This window comes from Megalops cyprinoides, chromosome 20 (assembly GCF_013368585.1).
Source record: "Megalops cyprinoides isolate fMegCyp1 chromosome 20, fMegCyp1.pri, whole genome shotgun sequence".
Classification (NCBI taxonomy): Eukaryota; Metazoa; Chordata; class Actinopteri; order Elopiformes; family Megalopidae; genus Megalops; species Megalops cyprinoides.
Window position 1 is genome coordinate 26,813,784 of NC_050602.1, and position 26,496 is coordinate 26,840,279.

Consider the following 26,496-nt stretch of genomic DNA (forward strand, 5'->3'; position numbering starts at 1 on the left):
ACAGTGCTAAACGCACTGCTCGTCAGTGACCTCTCTCCAGCCAGCGCTCCTACGCTCCACGGCCCTGCGAGCCGCGCCTTCTGGCCGACCCCCATGCCGGTGGATGCCTTAACAACAGGGGGCGGGGCCTGAGTTTCCTTACCAATTAAAACGCCATCAGTCTGTGAGTTCACCCCAATAAAGCGCAAACGGGACTGTGCTGGAAGTCATGTCATATTCCGCTGGTGTAGACTGAGTGGAATCCCATCCACTCACAAATTCACTGCAGAGGACCCTCCTCATGGTAGATTTTGTGCACATGGTGCAAAAATTAAAAAAAAAAAAAAAGTCTTTGCAAATGCCATAAAGCCGCAATATTTCTACTGTGTAGAATGAAGGACAGTCATTTTACAGCAGGCATGAAGCAGCCATTGTTCAAAGACTCTGGATTTTCGACTTAGAAGCTGAATTGCAAACTCAATCCAATGCTCTGATGAATCACAGCAGACCTTTTGTGTGCCTGTTCAAAAATAAGCTTCATGCACGTCTTTTTGCACTGTGCAATTACGCATTTGCAATGTTGATGAAGTTGTCTTGACTGAACTGGAAGTTCTTCAAACTAATATGTACGCCTATCTTTAATGCACCCAGCACCGCCGGTGCTGCTGAATCCCACCTGGTTATTGATACTGCAGGGAAAGCTTTCTGGCCCAGCCTTTCTCCTCATTATAATGCACTCTGCAGAGCCAGTGGGTAAAATGGAGGTTTTCTTGGTGAAAGCACTTGAGAAGACTGTGAGACAGCGGCAATGAACAAGGCCATTCCCATTGAGCGGCAGCCGAGAGTCGCTCGCCGGAGAGCAGGGAGAGGGAGCAGGTGACTCACTCTCTACAGGACTCTCCAAACCCGAACCTGCGCACTGCTGACGCGCCCCCGTCAGCCAATCACCGCAGCCGGTTCCTGCCTCAGCGTGTCAGCCAGAAGGCCGTGGCAGAGACCGGCTCCCGCAAAATAAAGACAGAAGGCAAACAGACCATAAAGACAGAGGCCACCGCGACATGCAGTTCCTTTCACATTCATCTCCATGACAACAAACAAGTGTTCCTTCCCTGTTTGTGATTGGGGGAAAAGTTCATTTTACCTTATCAGTCTGTACATCATTTTTTTTTTTTTTGCCCCAATTGCATCTGAAACTAGGATATCAACAGCAGACGTTTTGTCCTCACATTTCACAATAGCTTCCATTTCATTTGACCCTGACGAAAACACTGGCATCAGGGGCCTTGTTTATTAACTGTCTGCATGACAGGACAGTAAGCCGAAAAGTGTGCTCACTGTCACGGAAAATGTGATTTTTTCAAGACAAGCGGCTGCCGGGCCGTACACCGACTCTCCGCTCTGCTCCTGACCATGCATGTGAGCGTTTCCATGTGGTTGAATAACGGAACAGCAGGGGGGCTAGACGACCCACATTAGATCTGATGAGGGCTATATACGGTCTGCTTGTTGGAGAGCCATGTCATTTATCACATGACATGCGGTAATGGACAAAACACCATGTCAGAAAAAATCTAATTCAAAAATGATCCTTTGGCCTGTAATAGTTCCAACTTGAAGGATAAGGTCACTGCTCAATTGTCAAGGAGGACAAATTATTTAGTCTACAATAAAATTAGGAATCCTTTGACAAAAATTTGTCTAATTAATTTCACATCTCAATATTACAGCCAAACCATTACATTTCATGCAGTACTTCTAATATTGTTGACTCTTGTGTTGTATTGTACCTCACTTGTAAGTCGCTTTGGATAAAAGCATCTGCCAAATGAATAAATGTAAATGTAAATCTCAATATCTAATGGAATGTACCCCAAACACTGCATGTTTGGATTCATTCCACAATGCTCTGATGGATATGATTAGTTATATTAATGTATAACCATTATAGTTTTGACAGTTATCCTCTAAGGTTCACATTTCAGAAGTAGCTGAATATGTCATGTGTTGCTAAGAAGAATTTTTTTTGCTAAATTTGAAATTCTGTTCACTAGGATGCATTCATATAATTATGTTTTTTGTTGTTCAGCATGGACACAATTATCTCCACACTGGTGGTGGTCAGATTTTGCCTTTATCCTTGATTGCTCCATCTTTCCCTCAGGCGATGCGGATTCAGAGCTTGTAGAGATACATTCTATAAGATATTTACAAGATTAAACCACTATTGTTTCTACCAAAAATGGCTTATTCAGAGCCATATTTACGAACGTCAAAGAATATTCACACATGTGCACATCAGCGGGAAAATTCAGTATCATCGTGGACACTAAAACCTTGCGTATCTGAGTCATACAGACTGACACCTGCAAACACTTTTGAACATTTGCAAAATCCAAGCACTGTGTGAAAGCAAATATTCGCAATCAAATACAGAATTGATAAATTATGGCCCAAGTTTGGAGATTTTAAAAGGTAGGCTACATTTAAAGGGCCTCTGTGTGGAATACAGACATATTTCCAGCTGCAAGTCTGATCTTTAATGGGGGGGGGGGTTCTGAACTGTCTGCAACAGCACATTTTGTGCTTATCCAAATGAAAATTTCCATCCTGATTTAAAGTAAGACTAATGCATGTATTCTTGGTCAAATATTTCCTTTGTTAAAAGTCCTACTTCTGCGCTCCACCACTCACTGCAGTTTAACATCAGACATATGTGATGTCAGCATAGCTCCACTCTCAGGCCAGCCAGAACACAAGTGTTTGGGTGCGATGGATCAGTGTGAGTTGTGCAATCCTCATTACGCAGCGTGCAGACCCAACGTCCTACTGTGCAGACCCAACATCACAAGCTGCAGACCCAACATCAGAAGTCCTACTGCGTAGACAACACAACACACCAGACAGACCCAACGTCACACTAGACTTTACAGTGGCAGTATTACAGTGTAAAGATCCTGCCTCACACCCCACACTCACCCTGCATCACACTGCACACTCCTGGCACTGAGAGGCTGATAAAACTGAAATGTAAATGCTTACACTGATAGAAAAATGCCACCCTCTACACCACTGGAAAACCCTCAACATTGAAAATATACTGAAAAACAGTGTTTGTGAATTAAATTGCCAAACTATGCTTATTATACCAAACCTGTACTTAAGATATGTGGTCAAGACGCGATGAGCAGTTCGACCTTTCATTTACATTCAATATAAATTTAGAACATTTTTAAGTTAAAGTGTTAAGATTGAAAATGACATGTTGAATTCATCACAAAACCGTTCTACTCTCGATTACACCGTGCCTTCAGAGTCATTGGGAACAAAATGGCCTGCTGTTTCTGTAAATATTCAGTCGGGCAAACAAGCAAACCGTGACAATATTTATAACTCTAGCGCTCTACTTATGTTGCACAAAGAAAGCTCGTGTCGCCGTGTCGTATATGGAGGCGTGTCAGCGCAATTAGCTCGGATATACCAATCACATAGCGCACTGCAATCACGTTAATTTCCAAGGGTGCCTGCAAACATGACGGTTAGATCGTGGGGTTGTGCACAATTGTTTCAGTAAGAAAAGGTACGTTACACAACAACAGCAGCGATTAAAAGAAATATGTGTTCTAATGTTTTAGTTCTTTCTACCAGTCCATGCCCCGCGTCCTTGTGTTGCGACTGCACTTTCTGCACTCTGCAGGTTCTATGCAAAAACAAAGTATCTGCCGACTTTCTCCACAATGAGAGCAAACGGCAGATCATTGCTCTGTGTTACACCATCGCATATGACTAATGGAAACGTCTCCAGTTTGTTAGGCAGTGTTTTTTCGAAGAAAGATTATGTCTGAACCTGGGTGATAATTAGACGTAATGTTAACTTATACGGCTACTTACAATCACAAACACAAAATAGCGCTCATTCGCCATCCACACACATCTCAAACTGCAGGCAGTGAAACGGTTCAGTTTAAAGAACACAACGCCTGGGGGGGAAAAACACAGAGTTCCTTGATTTTTACCTGTAAAGGTTTCGATTTCCATGCTTTCCACTCTTTATCGCTCAGAAGTGACACTCTTTACTTCCTTTTTTCCTGTCCGTAGGGTGAAGTGCGGAGATGGACGTGCGGGCAGCCGGAGACGGGCGCGGAGAGAGAGACAGCCAGAGGCAGACAGGTTAGCCGCAGCACACCAGCGGGTGGTCGAAAGCCAAGGAGTCGCAGCGGTAATCAGCTCAAGCTAAACAGGCTCGCTAAATTATTTACCAGCCCGAGTGTGACAAATGAAAACCCTACTTAGGACGGTATTTTTCCGATTTCTGATGCAGTACAATGCGGAGTCATTACCGGCAGGGATACGAATTATCGTTTAACCGGGAGCTGTTCCCTTCTGATATCAGACTAGAAAATATCATTCCTCAACGCAGCGCCAACACTGTCAGACTTGAAGCTTACGCCCATTATACGGATGGAGATCAGACTTTCTCTCTCTCCCTCGCTCTCCTGGTGAATGGAATTCGCAATTAAGTATTTTCTATTCGGTTGTTTAAAAGGGGAAGGTAAACTTAAAATCCCAATTTTGAAAAGAAAGAAATACACATAATGGCATAACCAAATTTATAGTAATTTCATCCTTTGGCAGCAATAGTACCGGCCGCGGTAATGCGAGCACCTGTTGCCCGTGGCCGGTCACGCTGCGTTTTATACAGAGTGCGGTATGTAAATGCATGTTTCTGACCACTTAACAAGATATAAAAGATTCGAGTGATGTCCCTTTCCCAAAAAGCGCCCCTGCCCCTCCCATCCCCATTTCTCACTCCCCATTCCCCGCTCATTTTAGAGAGACCTTAAGCAAATACAATCAGTTTAATTTGAGAGTAAATAGGCATACCGGAACTGACGTTTTTGATAAATATTTCTGGAAATGTCCATATATATTCTATTTTACTTCTAATTCTACTTTGGGTATTTAGGGGTGTGTCATCTTATACTTTACTCATAAGGGCAGGTGTAGCCTACATGTGTTAATAGGTAAGTGGCAGCTAACAAGTAGCCAAAACGGTTATTTTTACGACAGACAGGGGAGGGCGACAAATCGTATAATCAGTATGGTTGAGTTTGTGGACCCTTCTTAGCAGATTTTCTCCCGTAGTGTACTGTAGTACAGGACTGTATAGCATTTTGTGTTTTGCGGCGTAAGTCTATGAGACGTTCATAGTTTTAGTTCCATGCACAAATTTAAGGTTATCACTCTGCTCCTGCAGTTATGATGCCGTGTTAAAGCGGTATCAAATGCATCTTTTGCGCAGATTCACCGGCCACTTAATCGCAGAGGTGGACACCCCGGCTTCAGAAAGTAAAAGTCCTGCCACGTATTTGTTCTACCCATGCACTACACCAGCTGAATTTAATTAGCACAACTCTTCAGCCAGGTAGAGGAGCTAATTAGTGAAATCACTTTGTTTAGTGAATGCCTAGAATAAATACATGGTAGGACTTTTACTTTCTTAAGCCGGGGTGTCCACCTCTGCTTAATTGCGATGGCGCACTGTCCAGGGTGCCCACTGTGCCATCCGATCTACATCTAAACACTGTAAGGAGTCTTTGCAGCAACACTGCGGCATGATGCCCTCAAACACAAATGTAAGCCACTTTATCGTGCCCTGCCGAGTTTCGTTTCTTTCTTCGGGTTCCGCGCGCTTGTGTGGTTTCTCTCCATCCTGAAATTGGTGGTCAGGCTGCTTCACTGTAGGTGTGGTTGGAACAGCGGTGGTCCACTTGAGGAATGTCACTGAAATGGCACGTGTGAATGTTGCGATCGCCGAGCCCTGCAGTGTACAATGGTGACGAAGGCCCACTCAGTGAACAGTGGGCAGGGAAAGACAGCTGGTTGCGGGACACTAAGCCTACACGGCACGAGGTGGATGACAGATGGCTTGATTACACTGATACTTGTAATGATGTTTGCGTAGAGCAAAACTGTGCTTACTGTAGTCTGATCTGTTGGTTGTGAGATTTTCCTGGGGCTGTCCTACTTAGTTTCTATTTAGGGGAACGGATAACGTTAGCACAGCAGCCTGTTAGTACGTGGACTCCCGTTGGGCGTGTACGATTGGGCTCCGCATAGGTAACTAAACGCACATTTCGTCCCTAACAGGGACTGGCGCAGCGCGCCCGGGGATGTGCTTTTTAAACAGGACTACTGATTGTTTGCGCGTGAGGAGGGGCGCTGCATAACACTCCATACCTGTCACATGTGGTCGTAGGGTGTCAAGAAATGCCCCAATTGCTGTACTAAGGGGTATCGTTTCTAATGGCTTGTTTACATAGCATGCTGTATTTGAATTAATTTGAACTAGTTGTCATGTTGTAATGATCTGAATGGTCAGTCTCTAATTTACTCAGTTTCACCTGTGAGGGGTGTCTAGGCTGGTCCTTAATCACACCATCAACAGCCCCTTTCTTGCCCACTGTATATGCAGTTAACTCCATATGTCCAGTTGTCACTCAGTCATGAAATTCAGTCATTTCATTTCTGATTCAGATTCAATCATTCATTTATGCAATACAAATGCAAACCAATTCAGATTCAATTATCTGATGACACAGTTTTGAATCCTTATCTGTACCCCATACATGAATTTTTGAAAGTTATTGATACTGTCTGTCTGTGCTTGGTTTTATGTGCATTTTTTTTAAATAAGACATAATTATTGAGTTGATGTCAGGTCCTCTTTCACTGTCTGGTATAGTAGTTGTACTAAGTGGGTATAGTACCAATTCTCATTACCCCCACCCCACATAGTGTACAGTGTGATTTGTGTGGAAAATAGTTTGAACAAACTGTCTGGTCTTGGAAATATGTTACCCCTTCTTGAGAGAGAGAGAGAAGGAGAGAGCGAGAGAGAGAGCGAGAGAGAGAGCGAGAGAGAGAGAGAGAGAGAGAGAGGAATTCCAGGAAGAGAGGGGAGTAAGTAGTCTTATTGATAATTTTTTTCTTTTTTGCCTAAGTTAAATGATATTGAATGATGTTGCTGTAGGTCATTCTCCCACAGTATGATACAGAATGATGTTGCTGTAGGTCATTCTCCCACAGTATGATACAGAATGATGTTGCTGTAGGTCATTCTCCCACAGCAGCAGTACAGAATGATGTTGCTGTAGGTCATTATAGTACACAGGGAGAATTACGATTGGTTGCAAATAGCAGAGGGATCAACCCACAGAGATGAGGGGCCGATATGAAGCAAGCAAAGTGCGGCATAGTTTAGAATCATAACCCGTAAAACAAGAACAGCAGCAAGTAGTTTGGTGGGTCCCCTTTTTAGCACTTCCCGACACATGGTGGTCAAATGGAGGTATGGCCCTTGTTTCCGGGGAGTACAGGAGGTGTCTAGGGCTGTCCGTTTGGCTGCGGCTGAGCAAACCTCTGCTCTCTTCTCTAAGCGCTCCAATTAACAGAGCAAATAAATGAAGCAGGGGGCAGCAGGGCTGGGGAGAGCAGTGTCTGAAAGCGTTCCCACAGAGTGAGCGGCGCATAGTTTCCTGAGCCCTGCGGTGTGGCAGTCAGAGCATGGCTGCAGGAAGAGGATCTGCCTGGGGCACAGAACACCGCTGCTGCTCTGAGACCTCAGCCTGTCAACTGAGACTGAGCCTTCGCATGGAGGAACACACAGGGTCAGATCTGGCCCCTTTCCTGTGTCAGCCTCCATTTGGCTTGTTTCTCTAGTATAACCTTACTTTTACCTCCAGGTTGCACACGTCTTTTGTTTTGGATAAGAACGTAGCTGGAGATGGTACACTTTTGCAAGGCAATGTATGCATGTCACATTCTCATTAGGGGCTGAGCCCCCCTAAAGGTCTGATCCTAGAATCGCCCCTGCCAGAGTGTGTAACATAATGACTTTATAAAGAATACTGGACATTAAACCTGTTTAAATAAAGCCGTTTGAACCTGTAATTGTTTGTCCCGTCTCTAACAGACAAGCTTGCAAAATCTAACGTTAGAGAGATAAAAATAATTTCAGAAAATAATAATAATAATAATAATAATAATTATTATTATTATTATTATTATTATTATTTAGGGGTGCTGAGATGAAATTTAGGTGTGCTTGAGCACCCCAAAAAAGAGTCTAAAATCACCAGTGATCAACACTGAGGGGAAATACTTCCTTGTGCATTCACCCAGATGCAAACATAATTGAATTTGAATAAATATGCAGTAGAGACCTGGTAAATTATGTAAAGCTCTTCAGGCTTATAATTGCAGGATGTTTAAATGGGTGTTAAGTGCCATCCTCATCTACAGCATCTATGAAAAAAAAAAACCTTCAGAATGTCCTAGTTGTTTTCAGCATCAGGTGGCACACATCAACCCCTAGATCCAATCAACATTTGTCCTTAATGTGGAGTCACAACTAAATTGAAGAATCTCTTTTGATGTGCAGTTTGGCAAGTTCAGTAATTATGAAAGTTAAGGGTGGGCTACCATATCCAAGCCTGTTTAAGGTGTAGCACCATATGCAGATGGGAGAAGCAGGTTCAGTAGCAGAGTTATGGGGGTCTGTGGTCAACTGTGAGGAAGTAGGGGTGACTCAACATATTAGCAGGCTAGAGGAGCAATGATGGGAAGTTATCCTAGTGGCTGCAAAAATGATTGGTCCATACTTGTATGCTTAGAGTGGATATAGCCAATCACCGCTGCGGGGATTGTGACGAGACAGGAAATTGAAGTAGTTCAGCTGATTTCCAGGAACATCTTAAGGAAGGAAATGATTGATGTCTAGTTTTGCTATTTAATCGCCCCCTCACACACACACACACACACACACACACACACACCATATCCCCATCCTCTCTGACTCCTCTTTCCTGTACATAACTCCAGCCATCCCACCCTGTAACCAGTACACCTTCTTCTACCCACAATAATTAGCACATACCGTATATAGACTAACTGCATTAAAACTCATTGTATTGTGATTATGATGTCAGTTTCTCTTATCTCACGCAAGATATTTGGAATTAAATCAGCTTAATTTCTCAGTGGTCAGAGAGACAGAGAACAGAGAGAGAGAGAGAGAGAGAGAGAGAGAGGAGAGAGGGGGAGAGGGAGAGAGAAAGAGGGAGAGGGGGGAAAGAGAGACAGAGAGAGAGAGAGAGAAGTTGAAGAGGTGAGTGCCTGTTGCCCTCCCCCCTGCAGATTACTCCCAGGGGTGTACAACTGGGGATCAGGGAGGCTGAGAATAATGAGTGATGATTCATATCCGGCTCATTGAGGCACAGACAGTTAGCTTCTCAAATGAGAGGAGCACTGTCTCACAAAGAAGGGGAGGGGGGTGTCAGTGAGAGAGCCAGAGAGGGGGTTAGAGAGAGGAGAGAGGTGCAGAGGGAGAAACAGAGAAGGAAACACACAGTGTTTCATACACTGTCGTGATGGTATTGTTTGTTTGTTGCGTGTCTTGTTTTGTATGATTTGTTATGCAGATATTTGGTCCATTTTCTAGCATGGCAGTTTCTCTATTGTAATGTATTCTAGTTTATTTTGTCTTGTTGAGTAGAAGGATGTCCATTACTGGTGAATCTTTGCTTTAATTCCTGGAATTTCTAGACCTTAATTCTGTGCTAATTAATATGAATTGACATTCTGTGTTTAAAATTTTGAAATGATTAAGCAAACATGGCGTTTTTTCTTAATAGACAATGGATGAAGGCTTTGTGACACCCCACCCTGTTATTTCTGAATGAATGAAACTTAAATGTTCATTGAGAGAAAGGGAGGGGATTGCAAACAGAGAAATTAGACTGTATGGCGCTGTCTTTCTCCTCTGGTGCCGGATTTCAGTGCTGCCCCGTAAACGCAGAGCGGGAAAGACCTGCTGCCCAAGTCACCCGAGTAACATGAGTTATGGAGATTATGGAGTTATGGAGATTATGGAGTTATGGAGACAGGTTACGGACTGCACACGTGTAATGTGAACCTTAACGTAGACTGAGTGACTTGTTAATATCGTTTCAGATAATGTGACCAATTTCCATGAAGCCATGCATACATACAGTCAGCATTTTTATTTCTGACAACAACCCTTTGTATGAAGGAACATTTTTAAGTTAAAAATGCGCCATGTCGGTTTTACGCGGATCTCCTTGGCCTCCTTAGCCATTAAGATGTGGTGGAAAGAAAACGGAAAAATACCCACTCAATGACACGCATTATACCGTGGAGAGAGATTTGGGAAGCAAGGTAAACCAGTCTACAAATGCCGTTAACAAAAATGTAAAGACGCACAAACATCCCTGCGTTAGTGCACAGGGAGACAAATGAACGGAGGTAACAGAATGAAAAACTTTTGTGTGTTTGATTCTTTTGCATGGGGAGAGAAACGTATTTCTTCTCGGGTATTGTGGCTGAGGTGTATTTGTGGTTTTGTTATAATGGCATACAAAGGCATTGTTAATATGACATGAAGTCTGTCTGTGTGTGTGTGTGTGAGTGTGTGTGTGTGAGAGAGAGAGAGAGAGAGAGAGAGAGAGAGAGAACAAGATAATGCAATCATTTATGAGGCACTTACAAACTTTGCCAAGTGTGTAATTTCTATTTTTCCAGACCAATGTGGACAAAATAACGAATATTGAATAAACGATGTGTTAAATTAATTTGTTTCAGAGATCTGTGGGAACAGAGCAAGTAAGCAAGCCTTGAAATACATATGGATCCATGGATAATACGTCTTGCTAAGGTAGTTATCTAAGCTCCAACATCTCTTCAAAACTGATTTAGCTGCAGACTTTTTCACGTGATACACCTGTTAGTGGCTCTGTGGATTTCACTGGCGGAATTTCTGCACGTGGTGACGTCATGGTAACCCTACAGCATGTTCATTTTTTATCTTGCATATTTGGTATAAAAAAAAAAAAACATTCTTTTTAAGCCCTAATTTACTCATTACTCATTAGTCATAATCATATATTTGCATCTCTCGCTCTTCCAATATGAATTCGTGATTCGATTTATATTATATACTACTATTGAAATACTGTCCAGTACCAACATATTTTATATCAATGAGTATAATTAACTTTTGCACTTCATACAAGTTACATTATTTTAGTCGTTATTAAGTCATCAGCGAGAAACGGTCTTTAAATTTCTAGCATAATCTTTTACTTGATACCCGCCGTTTTAAATTTGTATAGAATACACGAGCCTCCATGCATGATTTTCAAATTGCACATAGTCATATGCCGTTTTAAATCCTTCTTGATTTGAGGTTAGAGAAATGTGCATATTACGTAGAAATAAACATGAAGAACGTCCACCACGTTCATATCTTCGTATAGGCATGAAAAATGAGTACTGATCTCTTTTTGACTTCAGCGAATTCTGATGGCAGTCTTCTGTTACAGTGTTATTAGAAATAAATTTGTTTCTATTCGTAGGAGTTCTTTAAACAAATTAGTAATGCACACAAGTATTTATCTTTGATTAATTAAATTATTAATTTTGAGTTCAAAAGGGCCGAGGACAAGAAAGTACAACTAATTATACTTAATTGAGCAGCTGTACCGAATTCATTCAAGGGGCAAATGTATTGTTAAACAAATTTTCTTGTTCATATTTGTACTAACAACTGTGAGAGCGTTTTTTTTTTCCCATTTGCATTTTTCCCCACTTCCAAGACCAACGTTAAACTAACAGCCCAGTCAAACCTAAGTAAGAGAACCCGGCTTGCATGACAACCACGGTACCCAGTGGGCTCCACTGATCTACGCTACTGTGTTATATTGTGTAAGATATCAATTTGCAGTTAAAAACAACATTCACGAGAGGTTGTATGACCAAATTATGGCAAACTATGATTACTGTAACTATGTTAATTTGCATAATCACTAAACTGTCCGAGAGTAATGGTGTTGTTGGGGATGATATCGTTATGGCGGTTTGCAGTGTTAATTGATAAAATCGCTCTGAGTAGAAGGCGCACCTCATCAAATCCTGCATTTAGAATTCCTCATTTTTATTTACATACGATTGCCGATGTAATGCACAATATATCATAACCCTCTTTCAAATAGCTACGAGCCTAATTTTTTAAGTATTCAAAACGGGGAAACGGGAGGACGAACTGAGACGTAAATAGCTCGAGTGAAACTCGGCCGTTTATGCTCCGACATTTTCGCAGGTGGCTCCCCCTGCTACCACGGGTTATCTAAGATATGTCGTGAACGTACCTAGCTCTACGAAGTATTCTGTATATATACATAATTACACCGAAAAGGTAAAATCTAGCCTATTATTATAACTTATAGGATAAAGCTATTAAAGAAATCATTGCTGCAAAAACGCCCCCAGACCGATGTTGCTTTATTAAAGGGAAAACATTGTGCAAAGATTATTTTGCACAAAGCGTATTTCTACTGCTCAGTGCTGCAGTTAGTCCTGCAGCTAATTTTTATAAATATTTGATAACTTCTCGTTGTAACATTTCCCCGCCGACATTAATGCACTATTTGCATATGCCCCACAGAGAAACGTCGATTTTCGACGCGTTGTGCAGGTGCCGGCTCTACGTGTCTGAAGTATGCCGACCGTCGCGCCATGCTGACAGGTGTATCTCGTGGGTGGGGAACGTGCACTTTATTTAACAAGAGAGTTGCCTCTCCTGCCGTCCTTTCTTGACCTTTTGTTCCTTTGCAACAGAAACCACAATAGATCTAGGAAATCTAGGAAAGCGTGTATTTTGGGCAATTCTCTGGGCTGGCGATTGGGGGCACTCACCTTCAGCAGCAGCTCCGCCTCCTGGTTGGGGGAGGTGAGCCACGCCCTGTTCTGCAGGCCACAGGTTGGCACACCTGAGGGGTGCATGATGCATCTTCCACACCTGTCTTCCACAGCAGAGAGGCCGTGCTCAGAGAATCAGTGGGGAAGAGGATTAGGACCACCCCCACCCCCCACCTACACTCACCCACGCACTCACACTCACACACACATACACAACCACACCCACCTACAACCACTCATACCTGCACACCACCACCACCTTTTTAAAGGTCACATAAAAATTCACTCCTCACATTTCTGCTGATTCATATTATATCTGTTGATATACATGTTGTCATTTTTGTATTCTTTAAAGAAATGGACACTATGTGATATGTGTGTGTGTGTATGTGTTTGGGGGTAAACGCCAAACTGGCACTCTTCAGGAGTGTTACGAACTCAAAATTCTCCTTGACTTACCTGGTCTTCCCTTACAGTTTCAGCAGACGAAGGGAATGCCCACTCACAAGCTCTATGCGAAACAGGATGTAACATCAACTCTTTTTATTCCGCATAGCGAAGAATGCTAAGCTGCATGCAATGGAGCCACCAAGATTCACACAGGATGATGCACTGATCACGCTTCGGTTTAGAGACCACTTGAGCATTAGTGTCTGTCTCACTCAATTCTGTCCCTCCATTTGAAAACCTAAATCCCTTTGAAAACTTGAAAACCTTAAACGAAATATACCAACTACACAAAAAAAAAATCAAGAGTAATCCTTAAACGTTAACACCTGTCAGGTGTCTCATAAACCATAGAAGCAGAAGCTGAAAGCTGACAGGAAAGGACAAAAAAAAAAAAAAAACAAAACATATTAAAAATTAAACCTATATATTATATATGTGTGTATCTAAATAAATATCACTGCACTTCAGGAGCTGATCTGTGAGCACACAGTATTCTGAAGCACCGCAGCAGTGCATGGAAAAGGACGGACTATACTTCTCTCCTTTTTTACTTTTTAATAAGAATAACAAATGCATTCCATGGAATGTGACAATACACAGGCTCACGAGAGAAGGGGGGGGGGGGGTCATACTGTCTACGTCTTCCTGACGTTTATAATGGGCTTCTGGTTCATATATATATTTATGTATATAATTAATATAAAGATCAGCCGATGGTGTGGATGATGGTCTCGTTGCTGTTGCTGCAGTGAGTTCAGGGAAGGGGGAGGGGCTGGTGTTGGGGGCGGGGCCTAGCCTTTGGAGGCTGCGTACTGGCACAGGAGAGAGGAGATGTCTCCTGATTCTGTGACCTCCTCAGGGAGAGAGCCCTCCTGGTCCTTGATGGAGGGGTCAGCTCCTGCCTGTAGGAGCAGCTCCACTATGTCCGCGAACTCACAGGCCGAAGCTGTACGAGATGAGAGTAATTAAAAAAATATATTGTCATTTAGCAGATGGTCTTATCAAGTGACTTACATAGATTACAGTTGTTACATGTTATCCATTTATACAGCTGGACATTTACTGAGCCAATGGTGGGTTAAGTACCTTGCCCAAGCAGTGCCCCAGCAGGGAATCAAAGCGGCAACCTTTTGTTTACAAACCCTGCACCTTACCACTATGCTACACTGCGGGTGAAGGAACAGGTCACATCTCAGGGGCATGTTCTCTTTGTAACCACGTCCTGTAGCTCTCAACATTTTGGGAGTGCTTAGCGTAGCTCTGCAACTGCTTTATGAAGCTCTGCAATCACTATGTAGCTCTGAGGCTGCTTAATGTAGCCTTGTGACTGCTTTATGAAGCCTTGCAACTGCTTTATGTAGCTCTATGACTGCTTTAAGTAGCTCTATGTACTCTTAATATAGGTTGCTGGAACCCATAATGCTGGCTCTAAGTTTTAAATTCTGGAAACTTTGGGGTGCAGCTCAATGACAACTCCAGAACAAATACACACTGGTGGTGTAAATCATTCTGTAGAATAGCTCATGAAACAATACTCTAGAATAATCATTAAAACCAGTCTTACCGTAGTGTAATGCTGTCTGACCTTCATCATCCTGCCAGAAAGAACAAAAAAAGAACCAAATAAATAAACAAAACATTTCTCCATAGTCTGAGAATAGACATTCCTGTATATAAAAAATCCTTCATTTTTAAGTATACATTAAAAAAAGAGCAGCACAAACATTTCAGTCCTACTTAATGACTCATCTCCACTCTGCTACAGGGGAACAATGACATTATTGTTGGCAATTACAGTAGATTATCGGCAGCCTGTTCTGAGACATCAGTCATTCGCCATGGGAGGAAAGAAAGGGAAGCTGAATTAGGATTATCTTCCTCCCCTCCGGAAGGGTTGACATTTGGATGCCATTCATTTGCTGCCAGTCAAACCTCACAACTGCTGTGTCGGACATTTAAGCAAACATGGCTCCATCCATTAGCATCTGACTGATGACAGCAGGGTACAGATGTACAGTCAGCACCCAGGGACAGAAATAGCACTCCCAGTGCATAGTGGTGTGACCTGTTCCGGGTTTTACTTGTGTAGAGGGGAACCTGCCTGTTGGAGGTACACTAAACAGCTCCTGGTAAGAAGTGGAATGGCTCAGACTGCTACACAGTGAAGGTGCAGTTTCACAAACCTGCACACTGTTCCTTTACTCTGACATTTATTATCTATATCTCAGAGTGTTTATGAGATTCTTGTCAGTCACATAATGCATTATTCAGGTCAGTATCCATTTAAATCAGATATCATCTGCTTCCTGAAGGAAATCAGCATCGTGGGGGCGGGGTGGGGGGGCTGATGGGATCTATGTTTTTAAACCCCAGCTGTAAGCAAACAGTATGCATAATGCACTATCACCATTTTTACCTCACCACACTGTGTCAGTCATGCAAAAGGAGCCAACATGACCCACACAGGGACAACAACAGACAAAAACATTCAGGCACAGAGTCTGCGACAACAGACATATGAGGAAAAACTCAATTTAAGACCCTGGCCAATGGCGTGTCCAACGTTTCTTCCTTAGATTCTTCCAAGCTTTGCATGCAACAATTCATTTAGCCACAGCTGAGATTTTCCCTGTCCAGTCTTACCTGAATCATGTAATGGAAGGGATTTCAGGCTGGTCTGTTAGTACTGCCTGATTTTTAACTTCAGCAGGCTATAGCGTGGAGGCCCTGTGCATGCTCCTGCACGCTCTGGGGTGTGGGGTGGGGGAGGTTTATGACTGATACATCTTCAGGTAGATATTATATTTGGCCCCAGTAATCATTACAGACAGGCAAAGCTGCCAGTCACCAGCCACAGTGTGAACTACCGTAAAATGTCAGTTACGAAATATCATTAGTCATAGCGACGGTTCTTTATACTTATTAAAAACTCATAATAGACCTACCCATTACACACCACACTGATCCAACCCATGCGGACCTCATTCTCTTTGAAGAATGGAGAGTATTATGATCAAAGCAGCAGAAACGCCCACACCTGGGCTGATCTTTGGCTCCTCTTTCTGGCAGCTGTGAATCGAGTCGGACCTTATAACCATGTGAGGGCACAGCAACCACACCAGCGAATCGAACCCGAGACCTCATGATTATAAGCCCAGTTCTTTCACCGCCACGCCACAGACGGCCCCAGAGCAGCAACATCGGCTGCTGCGTGTAAGGCTTCCAGAAATATAATTTCATAACTGAAGTGTCTGATGAAATGGTGGAGGGCAGGTGTTTCATGCACACAAACGTATGGGGATAATGGAAAAGAGCGAGGGCTCAGTGCTTTTAGTCTCCTCTCAGTAACGTGGGAGGCCAGGGTGAACACGGTGCACGAGAACCACAAGGAAGAGGAACAAAGACAGGAGTTCACCAGCACAAACTGCACACAGCATAGCAACTGAAACAACACCGTCTAGCAACACAACACACGGGGAATAGATCCACTGCATACACAGCAGCACACACACTCACACACACTCACACACGCTCACACACGCTCACACACACTCACACACACTCACACACACACTCACACACACACTCACACACACACACTCACACACACACACTCACACACACACACACACACACACTCACACACACACACTCACACACACTCACACACACTCACACACACTCACACACACTCACACTCACACACACACTCACACTCACACACACACACACACACTCTCACACACACACTCACACTCACACACGCTCACACACGCTCACACACACACACTCACATACAGAAAATGGGCATACACTAAGAAATGCAAACAGAAAAGGCGACTTAACGTCTCTAAGGTGATCTGTGGAAAGAGGAACCTACTGTGTACCCTGATCTTGGTATACAGAGTCTTACACTCCCAAAAGTACTCTTCATACACCATCATTTGTACATTTTTAATGGCAGTAATGTTGTTTGAGTGATTTTGACTGAAATGGCTTCCCCTGATTTGTCCATCTGCTGGGTGTTTCCTCGTAGACAAATCCCTTAATGAAGCCCTGATGAACACACCTGTGGTTTAGCCCTCAAAGACCTCCAGACACAAACACCCTGGGAGTCTATCTGCAGGAGTCTGATAATCAGTTCTGGCTTATTGTTGTACATCAATCTGCATTTAATATTCATGAGTATAGACAGGCTTTGCGCCCTGGCTAAATGAAATTAAAGTGCAGGAGTCAAGTCTGGTCCCTGGAGATTCACACACGGTAAATGCACACACTACAAGGCAGCTCTCTCTGACTCTTGCTCAGTCATTCCCTGACCTCTGACCTGGGCAATGTGGGCGTGGCCTGTGACTCACCTGGCTGTTGATGTCGGCGTTGTTCTGCAGCAGTACGGACACCAGCTCCTTGTGCCCCCGATCACACGCCCAGTGCAGCAGGGCCCGTCCCTGAAACACACGCCGCATACACACTGACAGACCGGCCACACTGTGCCCCTGCCCCGAAAACTGGAGTCAGTCTGCACAGACCGGCCACACTGTGCCCCTGCCCCGAAAACTGGAGTCAGTCTGCACAGACCGGCCACACTGTGCCCCTGCACAATTCCATATGCATAATTATACATAAGGGGAGTGAAAGATCACAGTTTACAAAAGATCACACTTGCATGTGATCCTGCATGTGACCAACATGCATAAACACCTAAGCATGTCCACATCCCAGGGGTGCATATTTACAAAATATGAACAAACAAGTGAAATGGGGCTCTACAGAGAGAAACATGGAAATACTGCTTTCCTGTGCATGAATAGTATAATTAATAAACCATCAGGAAATGCCTGCTGACACAGACAAGGGGCTGCAATGACACACGAGCGCTTTGATTAAAATAACGATGAGTCAAAACAAAGAGGAAATCTAATTTTGCTGGTTGTGTCTGAAAGCACTATCCTGCTGAATATTCTCAGCAGGTTCGCTGATCTGAATGGTGTGTGGATGGGCTGACTGTGGGCCCAGTGTACTATAGGTCTGTATCCATGTTCACGAGTCATCTGTCAGACAAAATCCCAACTTTCCAAACCATTAGTGTTTCTTTTTAAAGTTGTATTACTATTCAAGTATTGATGTTCAAAATGAATTTTTTTCAATTCATTTATTGTTGTTGATTTATTGTTTCATGCATTTTAGAGCCATAATGTGTGCCAATTTAGAGGAATTACCAACGATTGTAAAATACATCTGTATCACGTCGTTCACCTGGTAGTACTTTATTTGATAGGCCTACTAATAACATAACAACAATGGGCAAAATTTCATGATGGCAGAAAATTTTCAGCCCCTTCGGCCATTGTGATGAATGAAAACGTGTCCTAGCAGAAACCTTGGCTGTCGTAAGAGCCCTTCACAGCTGCATTGGGCTGAGGTGTTGTGCTTGTGTAACTGCACGTGTTTTGTGAAGCTGAGCGTACCTCCTCGTCCTTCAGATTCACGTCCACCTTCTTTGAGTCGATGGCCTTGGTGACGTGCTCGATGTTGTTCTCTCTGCAGTAGTCGAATATGTTCTTGTCCTCTTCCCTTGAGAATGAGGGAAAAGCGACACTGGAGTGACGCGAGCAGTCGATACACGACACAGCAGACAGGAGGCTGACGCTCCACAGCTTCCTGTCTCTTACGGTTACTGCTGTCGTACAGGGTCATTCTTGTAGTCAGGATTGTGGTGAGACTCGCTCTGTTCATTTGATTGAGCAATGTTCTTATTTTCATTGTAACAGTTATCAGCATTGACCTCAGTGAAACCAGTGCTTTAGACAGGAGTATTCAGTACTCTTATCCGTCTAGCAGTGAAGAGGTCTGGACTTGTGTTGTGGAAAAAGTTTCCCTTGTGTCACACAGGAGCAGGAAGGAGAGGAGGAGAGAGGAGAAGAGAGGAGGAGAGGGGAGGAGAGGGCAAGAGAGGAGAAGAGGAGGGAGGAGAGACAGGGAGGAGCTCTCACTGCTGAAGAGCTCAGAACAGGAACACAACAGCAATTAACAAGAGGGTGAGTGAGACAGGAAGAGCTATGACTTACATGGTTCCCAGTATGTTTTAGTTTGTCCACTGAAAAGTCAGTAAATCCCAGCACCTTAACAGAAATCCTCTCCTGCAGCATGCACATAATGATGATCCATATTTTTAATATGGGATGCCTAATGCTCGTTCCCCATTTTCTCTCAGTCTGGAATGACCAGCTGTGTCACAGAAGGCGCTTCGCAGATGCAACCCACACCGACAGAGTGAGACAAGCACGTGCTCTGCTCCAAAACACATGATGTCGCCACCATTTCTACACACACAACAGTCCTCATGCCAAGCATGGACAGGCATGAGGAGGACTCTTCATACGTGGCTTTATGCAGGCAGACTGCGGGCACCTGAGCGACCAGCAGGGGTCGCTAATGAGCAATGACACAGACAAGCCCCTGGCCCACCTACCCTTGCCTCTATCTAGTGGAACAGCGGCAGTTTTGTTGCGTCACTGTGGGTTAGGGTCATCATCAGCTGATAAACCCGGGCCGTAGGACTCAGCCTTCCACTTGAACATTTTACATTTTTAATTTACATTTATTTATTTAGCAGACGCTTTTATCCAAAGTGCATACAGTAAGTATAGCAACAGTATGGGGACAGGATGTGTACAGTTCCACAATGAGACAGTTCTCAGCTGAGAGCAAGGTCTGTTTGAGGACGCAGTACTATCAGGTTTGTACAACTACAGCGTATAGGGCAACTAATACGATACACTTTCAAACGGCGCAATGAGCGTCAGGGTAAAGGTGGCGACAAGAACATCAGGCACTTTTACTGACTGAGCCACTAGGGAGCCCATAACTGTGTATAATTATGGAAACCTTGGCAATTCTGCTTTTGTTAGATTCTCAAAAATAGCAGGCAAGATGTTCTCTTCAACTTACCTGAAGACAGAACACTACCACTTGCATAACTGTTCAAAACTCTTCAACAAACATTTTCTACTAAGAAAATTTCACGGCTGCGATACTACATTTCCTTATTATCAAAGCTTTATGATAAATATCTATCATCTGTCACCTGATGGTCTCCTCCTGGAAGAGAGAGCTGACTGCCGCACCTCCAAACCCCGTCCGACGCCCCCTTCTGTCGGAGAGCTGCAACAGGAGACCACAACAAAAGCCATCATTCATGATAAACCATCAGACTGTCCGTCATTTAACACATGCAGGATCAAACAACACACCCAGAAGACACCCTGTCCCACCGAGTGCTTTAGTCCTGGACCACAGCTGTTCATTCAGAAAGTTGCCTGTTTTTTTGTTTTTTGTTTTTTAGCTGAATGTTGCCTTGTTAAAAGTGTATTGAGGAAATTTTCTCAGTTAAAATCATTTTCTCAAAATTTTGTAACAGCGTGAACAGCCTAGATGAGAAGGAGTTTAAAACGCTCCTTAAGTTCAGGCACCATCTTTATAATACCCTGTGAAGCCACTGAAAAAGGCCTGCTTTCGAACATGCATCACAGCAGAGGAAAAACTGGCAAGGTACAGTTTCATAATTCCGTTTAGAGTTTCTAACTTAAGCTGAAGGTTTGCTGATGCACTTCCTGTTATCAAAGGGCTGCCGATAAGCCTAACAATTCACTCACAAGAGGTCAAGCAGCTCACTATTATGTTTGTCCTTGTTCTGTCTGGGATCTGCTCACAGTTGTGACAAAGCGCTGTGTTACGCAAACGTTTCTGTTTACACGGTAAAGGTCTGCCCCTCCCCCACCCTTCTGTGCAGTTTCAGGCCGTGTCAGCATTAGCAGCATTAGCAGCATGACACAGCGGCCACAGAGGGGTACAGAGGGCCTGAAGGTTTGTGTGTGATGAGAATCACACAGATCTTACACTGAGAAGGGTGGAGTCGGCTGGTTGAGACAGTACTCTCGACTCTTTTCGGGAAACAGACTGACACGGGGAAGCTCTCTTTTAAAGGAGATCTTCAATCATGACTTTGCATGTCAACAAATGCTCTATTTGCCATATTCAGTGATGTGTGTTCACAGAAAGGAAGGACATAAGGAAGCGGGTGATACTTTTTTTACACCAGTAAAATACTCAGTGTTAAGTCTTCCTTTACAGTAGCATTTATGTAAACATAGCTAATTTCTCTGTAGGTCCCGAAAAGTTTGTCCTAAACCGCTCATGAACCAAATCTGGAGTTACTGCAAATCAAAGGGAAGTTCTGAGTGGGAAATCCATCAATCATCAATCCATCAATCCATTTCTTACAGAATGCAATAAACAATAAACAATGGTTTAAACATGTAAATGTTGACTCCTGGTGAAGGTATCAATTAAAATTTGAGTTGTTGCCTTTAAAACATGACTTCTGACCCCACCGGCAGAGGCAGATTTACCTTCTGGCTGCCTTCTGGGTCCAGGGCGTGGACACAGGATACATACTCCTGCATGGCCTGCTCTGCACTCATGTCCCCCAGCTGCCTCCAGGCCTGCCTGTGACAGAGCACACACCACCATCACAGCTGCACAGACCTGCTCCATTCAATGCATTTTGACATCCCGGCAGAAATCACTCCCTAGTTGGATCCAGATGGTGCAAACACAAAGATGTACTTTGCTGTAAACCACCCATGGCAACTCGAGGGCTTTCTGATTATACACTTGACTACAGACATCTTGACCTCGTTTTACAAGCCAATATCTTAGCTATTGTACATTCCGATTTGTGTTATTTTCCTATCATAAAGAACGTTTTTCACGTTCAAAAGAATTTGTGAGGGTATAGTTTGAAACTGAAGATGCCTGAATACGTACCATTTCCTCTGACCTTCAAAGTCAAAAAATCCAGGCTTTGGCGTGTTGCACTTTCCAACCTTCACCTGGAAGAAAAGATGAGTGAAACTCTGTTGCTCCTATAAAATCAGCCTGTTATCAGTATTTGACAAACACACCTTTGAGCCAAACGGATACATATGACAGTAATGGGTACAACATATCTTTTTTCTCAGGAAGTGGCTTCAGAATGGCCCTGCATGTTAATACTGACTACACTGGGACTATTAAGAGACAGTGCCCAGGAAAAGGCAAAGCCATACAGAAATGGAAAGGACTGAGCTGTGACTGATATGTCTTCAGCTCTTTACTCTGAAAGATTTAAAGCCTGCATGCAATATTTTGTTTATTATGACAATCAGTGGTGCTCATTTTTTTAAAGCTCATGTCAACAAAGGCAGAAAAATTAAGTTACGCATGAACATAATCCTCAAGATGGAAAACCACAAAACTCTAAGATTGCTTGGTTATGTGTATTATTATATTTTTTGTAATATTTATTTTATTTTGTAGTGTTTCTGTTTAGTGTTGTTGGTCCTGTGCATATGTACTTACATACTAACATGTTTCATAAATCTCCTCGTCTACCAACATAATGTTAAAATGTATCACTTTATTTTTTCTATTTTCACTAATAACAAATAACATGTATTTTAGTAATTGTCAAGCCACGAACAGATCTGCGGACCGGTGGGCTATGTACTGTCACTGACAAGCGGTACAGAGCCCTCTTGACTACTGACCACTGTTAAATATTATCGAAAAACAAACAATAACTGTAACTGGTCACCACTTTCTCGCTGGATCATCGCTCTAATTTCGGAGTAGGCGTTCTGATTGTGCATTTGTGTTCCACGCCCTCTCGCCTATGATTGACGAGGAGAACACCGGATTTACACCAATCAGAGGAAAGAGCGTACACGATGTGGGAATGGAGTCGAATTTGACTGGGTTTACTAAGATTTTTTAAGATTCTTGACAAGTCACCAAGTAACTCTAACTACATACCGTTTGCAGAAGACTGCAACGGACATGCTGTTGGTTGCATTGTCCACATCGTACACATTTTGTGGACAGTGAATAATTTCTTTAACTATACTAGGACTAATTCAGCGAGCAGCTCATCTTACCCTCTCCAGAATTGCGCGTGCTGTTCTTTGAGATATGCGTCATGACACAGCTCACTAACTATAGCGATCAATGTGAAAAATAAATAAATAAATAAATCAGTGATAGGTAACTATGTGAGAGACCAAAATATGCACTACCTAAGATACTGTGTACTATGACACCCTCCCTGGGTAGTTATCTATAACTAGATAGCCATCTAGGAGGCTGTGGAATTGAGGAAGTTGACAAGAGTCTGTTCCAGAGGGCCCCTTGGGCCGTTTTAACACTAACACTAGCCTCACGGTGGTCAAGTAGCTAGGTGGCTAGGTAACCAGCTAGCTCGCTAACGTTATGGCACATTGCTAGCTAGCTGCTGAGTAAACGTTGTAGTGAATCAAACCGACAAGTCCGTGCACCTTTGAAACAATCAATGAAAAATGCGTCCGTGTATCTGGTTACCTGTTTATACCTGGCGTACAGGTACAGCAACTGTTCTCTACTGGCCGTCTGGACCAGACTAGGGACCCGATCGGCCGCAGCCTCGAACTCAGCTTCCAGCTCAGCCCCTTCAAGTCGATGTCCCAAATCCACAGCCCCGCAATCCATACCCCGCAGACCTAAATCCGAATCGGAATCCGATCCACCGAGCGGCTCTCCTGTGTCGGGCCGAGCTGGGTCTGTACCTGAGCCGGTGGCAGAGTCAGGGGAAGACGATGGAGATCGGGACGCCATATTTAGTACTTTGATGAGTGTATATAAAGTGGTTGCTCGATCTTGCTCCTCTCAGAGGTGCCTTGGTAGATTGCTTTACACGATATCTCACAAACAGACAGTCCCCGAACTGTCATCGAGGGGATGTAATGTTCCGCGTTACAGTCGGACGCGTTGTAAATATGGTCCGTCCTTGGTACGCTGCTATAAAACGCATTAGTCGAAACCACGCCTGGAAGAGAATGGTTCCGATAGTAACCATACTACAGTTTGGAATACATTTTGACTTTTAAAGCTTATCGTTTAAAACTAAAAGTAAAAATACAACTTCATCCCGTAATAATCACATCACGAAATATATTGTAGCATATAAGACACTACAATACATTTCCAAATGTAGAAATATTATGAAATGTATGAAAGTGGAAATTATTCATTTATTTTGGTATTTTAAAGAATTTATTTATGTGACACAAATTTTGCGTGGGTCAGTGTCATTATTAAAGCAACATTTAACCAGCTAACTTGAGATGACGACAGTAAAGGTATCTTTACCATTTATCGTTTCTCTTTCATTTTAATTTTAAGATGTTCCAGCAGGGGGCAATATTTACGAAGTAACAAAATGCTGACTGGGACCGTTGTGGGTGAATTTGTTTTGCTGCTACTAAAAAGAATACACCTGTAATATCTGGTCCGAAAAAAATAATGATTATGTAGGACAACATCAAACAAAACTGAATGTACTGCTGTATAATCGTGTTTTATAAGCTCCTATGGGCTGGGAACTATAGTGTGCGTGACGATTAAATATAGGCTAACATTAATCATTAAAATTTAATTAAAAGACCTAAATTTATAATATTTACAATATTATAAGCACGCATGCCGTACTGTGGAGTGAAACATTTGGCATTTTTACACATGGCATTTTTATACATGTTAATAAATGCAAGTATGTTAACCCCCAAGCCTATGTTGTAGCAGTATTACACATTTCATGCATATATGGAAAATGTATATTGTATGTTTATTTCATATTGTTAGACATAATGTCCATTACTTATTCATAATGGCTGTCTTTCTCATGACTAAAGGCTTCTTTACTAAGTGGTAGTCATTACCAAAATACTACAGCACTACAAATATAACTATATGCCTGACACACAGGCCTTATATCAATCGATGATACAAATGTTTCTCTTAATATGCAGAGTAAATAAACTGACTAAAATTCAGTGCATGGAAAACTATAATCAATCATACAGTTGACTGTTATTGAGAATATAATAATAATCATAACAATCTCAATTTGGGTGAGTGACAATGATTTAGACTCGGGATCATGAAGCATTTATAACTTTTCAGTGTTGTTTCATAATGCTGGAATGCTTTTTGCAGGCGTTGTTATCCATGGTGGCCCGGTGTTAAATAGACTGGGGCCCTTAGAAACACTGAAGCCCTGTTGTTAAATACAACACTGCAGTCTGACAGTGTACCAAAGATTGCCTGGCATAGCGAGTTTGTGCGAGTCTCACACAGAGTGTCAGTCAGGACAGACCGATGTTTGCTCATTCGCTGGCACGAGCACGCCACCGGCAACACGTTTGTGAATACAAGGACTAGCACATCTCTGCTTTAGCATTTCTGTCACAGCTTCATCAGAATGGCAGATGGAGCTTCTGAACACCAAAGTGAAGTATCAGTCTGCATATACTGGAAACACAAGGAACAAGATGTAAACGAACCAGAGAACAATGGAGATGGAGGAAAACAAAAACAACTGCAAAGAGTAGTGACGCAAAAACCAGGTCATTGTGCAATTGAATCAGAGGTAATCGGCAGTCATTCGTGCTTTCTGTCTCAAAAAAGGCCTTCGTTGTAGGTCTGTTACTGCTCCACGCTGTGACAGTACAGCCAAGAGTTCAGACCATGATAAGCGTCGAAAACACTGAGTACTAAAGTCGTAGGATGAGCTCTGATGACAGTTGTCGTGAGACAGATAAACACGAACAGTTCAGATATGGACACACTGTGAAATAGGTCAGTTATACTGATCCAATTTCATAAATAAAGCACAACAATAAGGCTGTTGTTGCTGCGGTTGTGTGTCTTTTTAGAGGGAGGGTACACGCAATGGTGTATGGGGACGAACACTACTAAGACAATTAGTATGAAAACTGAATTCCGATAAACATAATAATCTATTTAAAATGGAAAAAATGACGATTTATATTTTTTTACTAATGTATATTTCTCAGTCAGCAAGACTATCCGTTTGTCATCATAATGGACACAACGTAAGCCTACAATTATGAGTCATTTAAACGCGAGCGTCAGAAGATCACGTGATTTTCCAGGCCGTTTCACGCCGTGACTGTTCGAGTCGAATAAAAGTGCGCTCTGGTTGTTTGCCGCTATAGCAAGTCAAATTTGCGGTAGTAATTGCGACGTCAGACTTATCTCTGGTGGTCTCTGACTGTTTGGAACGTAACTCGTGTGTTTCTAACTTTGGTTCACCAAGAATGTGTGCATTATAAAAACAAATGCATTCAGAGCACGTGACGCAACCGTTTAATGAATTATATCTGCATCTTCACTCCCTCGGGAATTTCCATCAGTCCA

The 26,496-nt window shown here is 42.9% G+C and overlaps 1 protein-coding gene across 1 annotated transcript; it reads right to left on the reverse strand.

The window, feature by feature from the left end:
* Window positions 1-13,825: 13,825 nt before the first annotated feature.
* On the reverse strand, window positions 13,826-24,061 carry acbd6 (acyl-CoA binding domain containing 6). Its single transcript, XM_036554476.1, has 8 exons — window positions 23,620-24,061; window positions 22,033-22,097; window positions 21,615-21,711; window positions 20,291-20,367; window positions 18,672-18,777; window positions 17,562-17,651; window positions 14,768-14,798; window positions 13,826-14,149 (listed from the first exon to the last, which is right to left on the reverse strand). The coding sequence occupies exons 1-8, from the start codon at window positions 23,890-23,892 to the stop codon at window positions 13,995-13,997; spliced, it is 894 nt and encodes a 297-aa protein (XP_036410369.1). The 5' UTR covers window positions 23,893-24,061; the 3' UTR covers window positions 13,826-13,994.
* Between the last annotated feature and the right edge of the window lie 2,435 nt (window positions 24,062-26,496).

Coding starts and splice junctions, on each gene's coding strand:
- acbd6 (XM_036554476.1), bottom strand. CDS start 23,892: ATGGCGTCCCGATCTCCATCGTCTTCCCCTGACTCTGCCACCGGCTCA. Junction 17,652..18,671: donor TGAATCTGAAGGACGAGGAG/GTACGCTCAGCT, acceptor CGTGTGTTTCAG/GGACGGGCCCTGCTGCACTG. Junction 14,799..17,561: donor ACGCCGACATCAACAGCCAG/GTGAGTCACAGG, acceptor TCTTTCTGGCAG/GATGATGAAGGTCAGACAGC.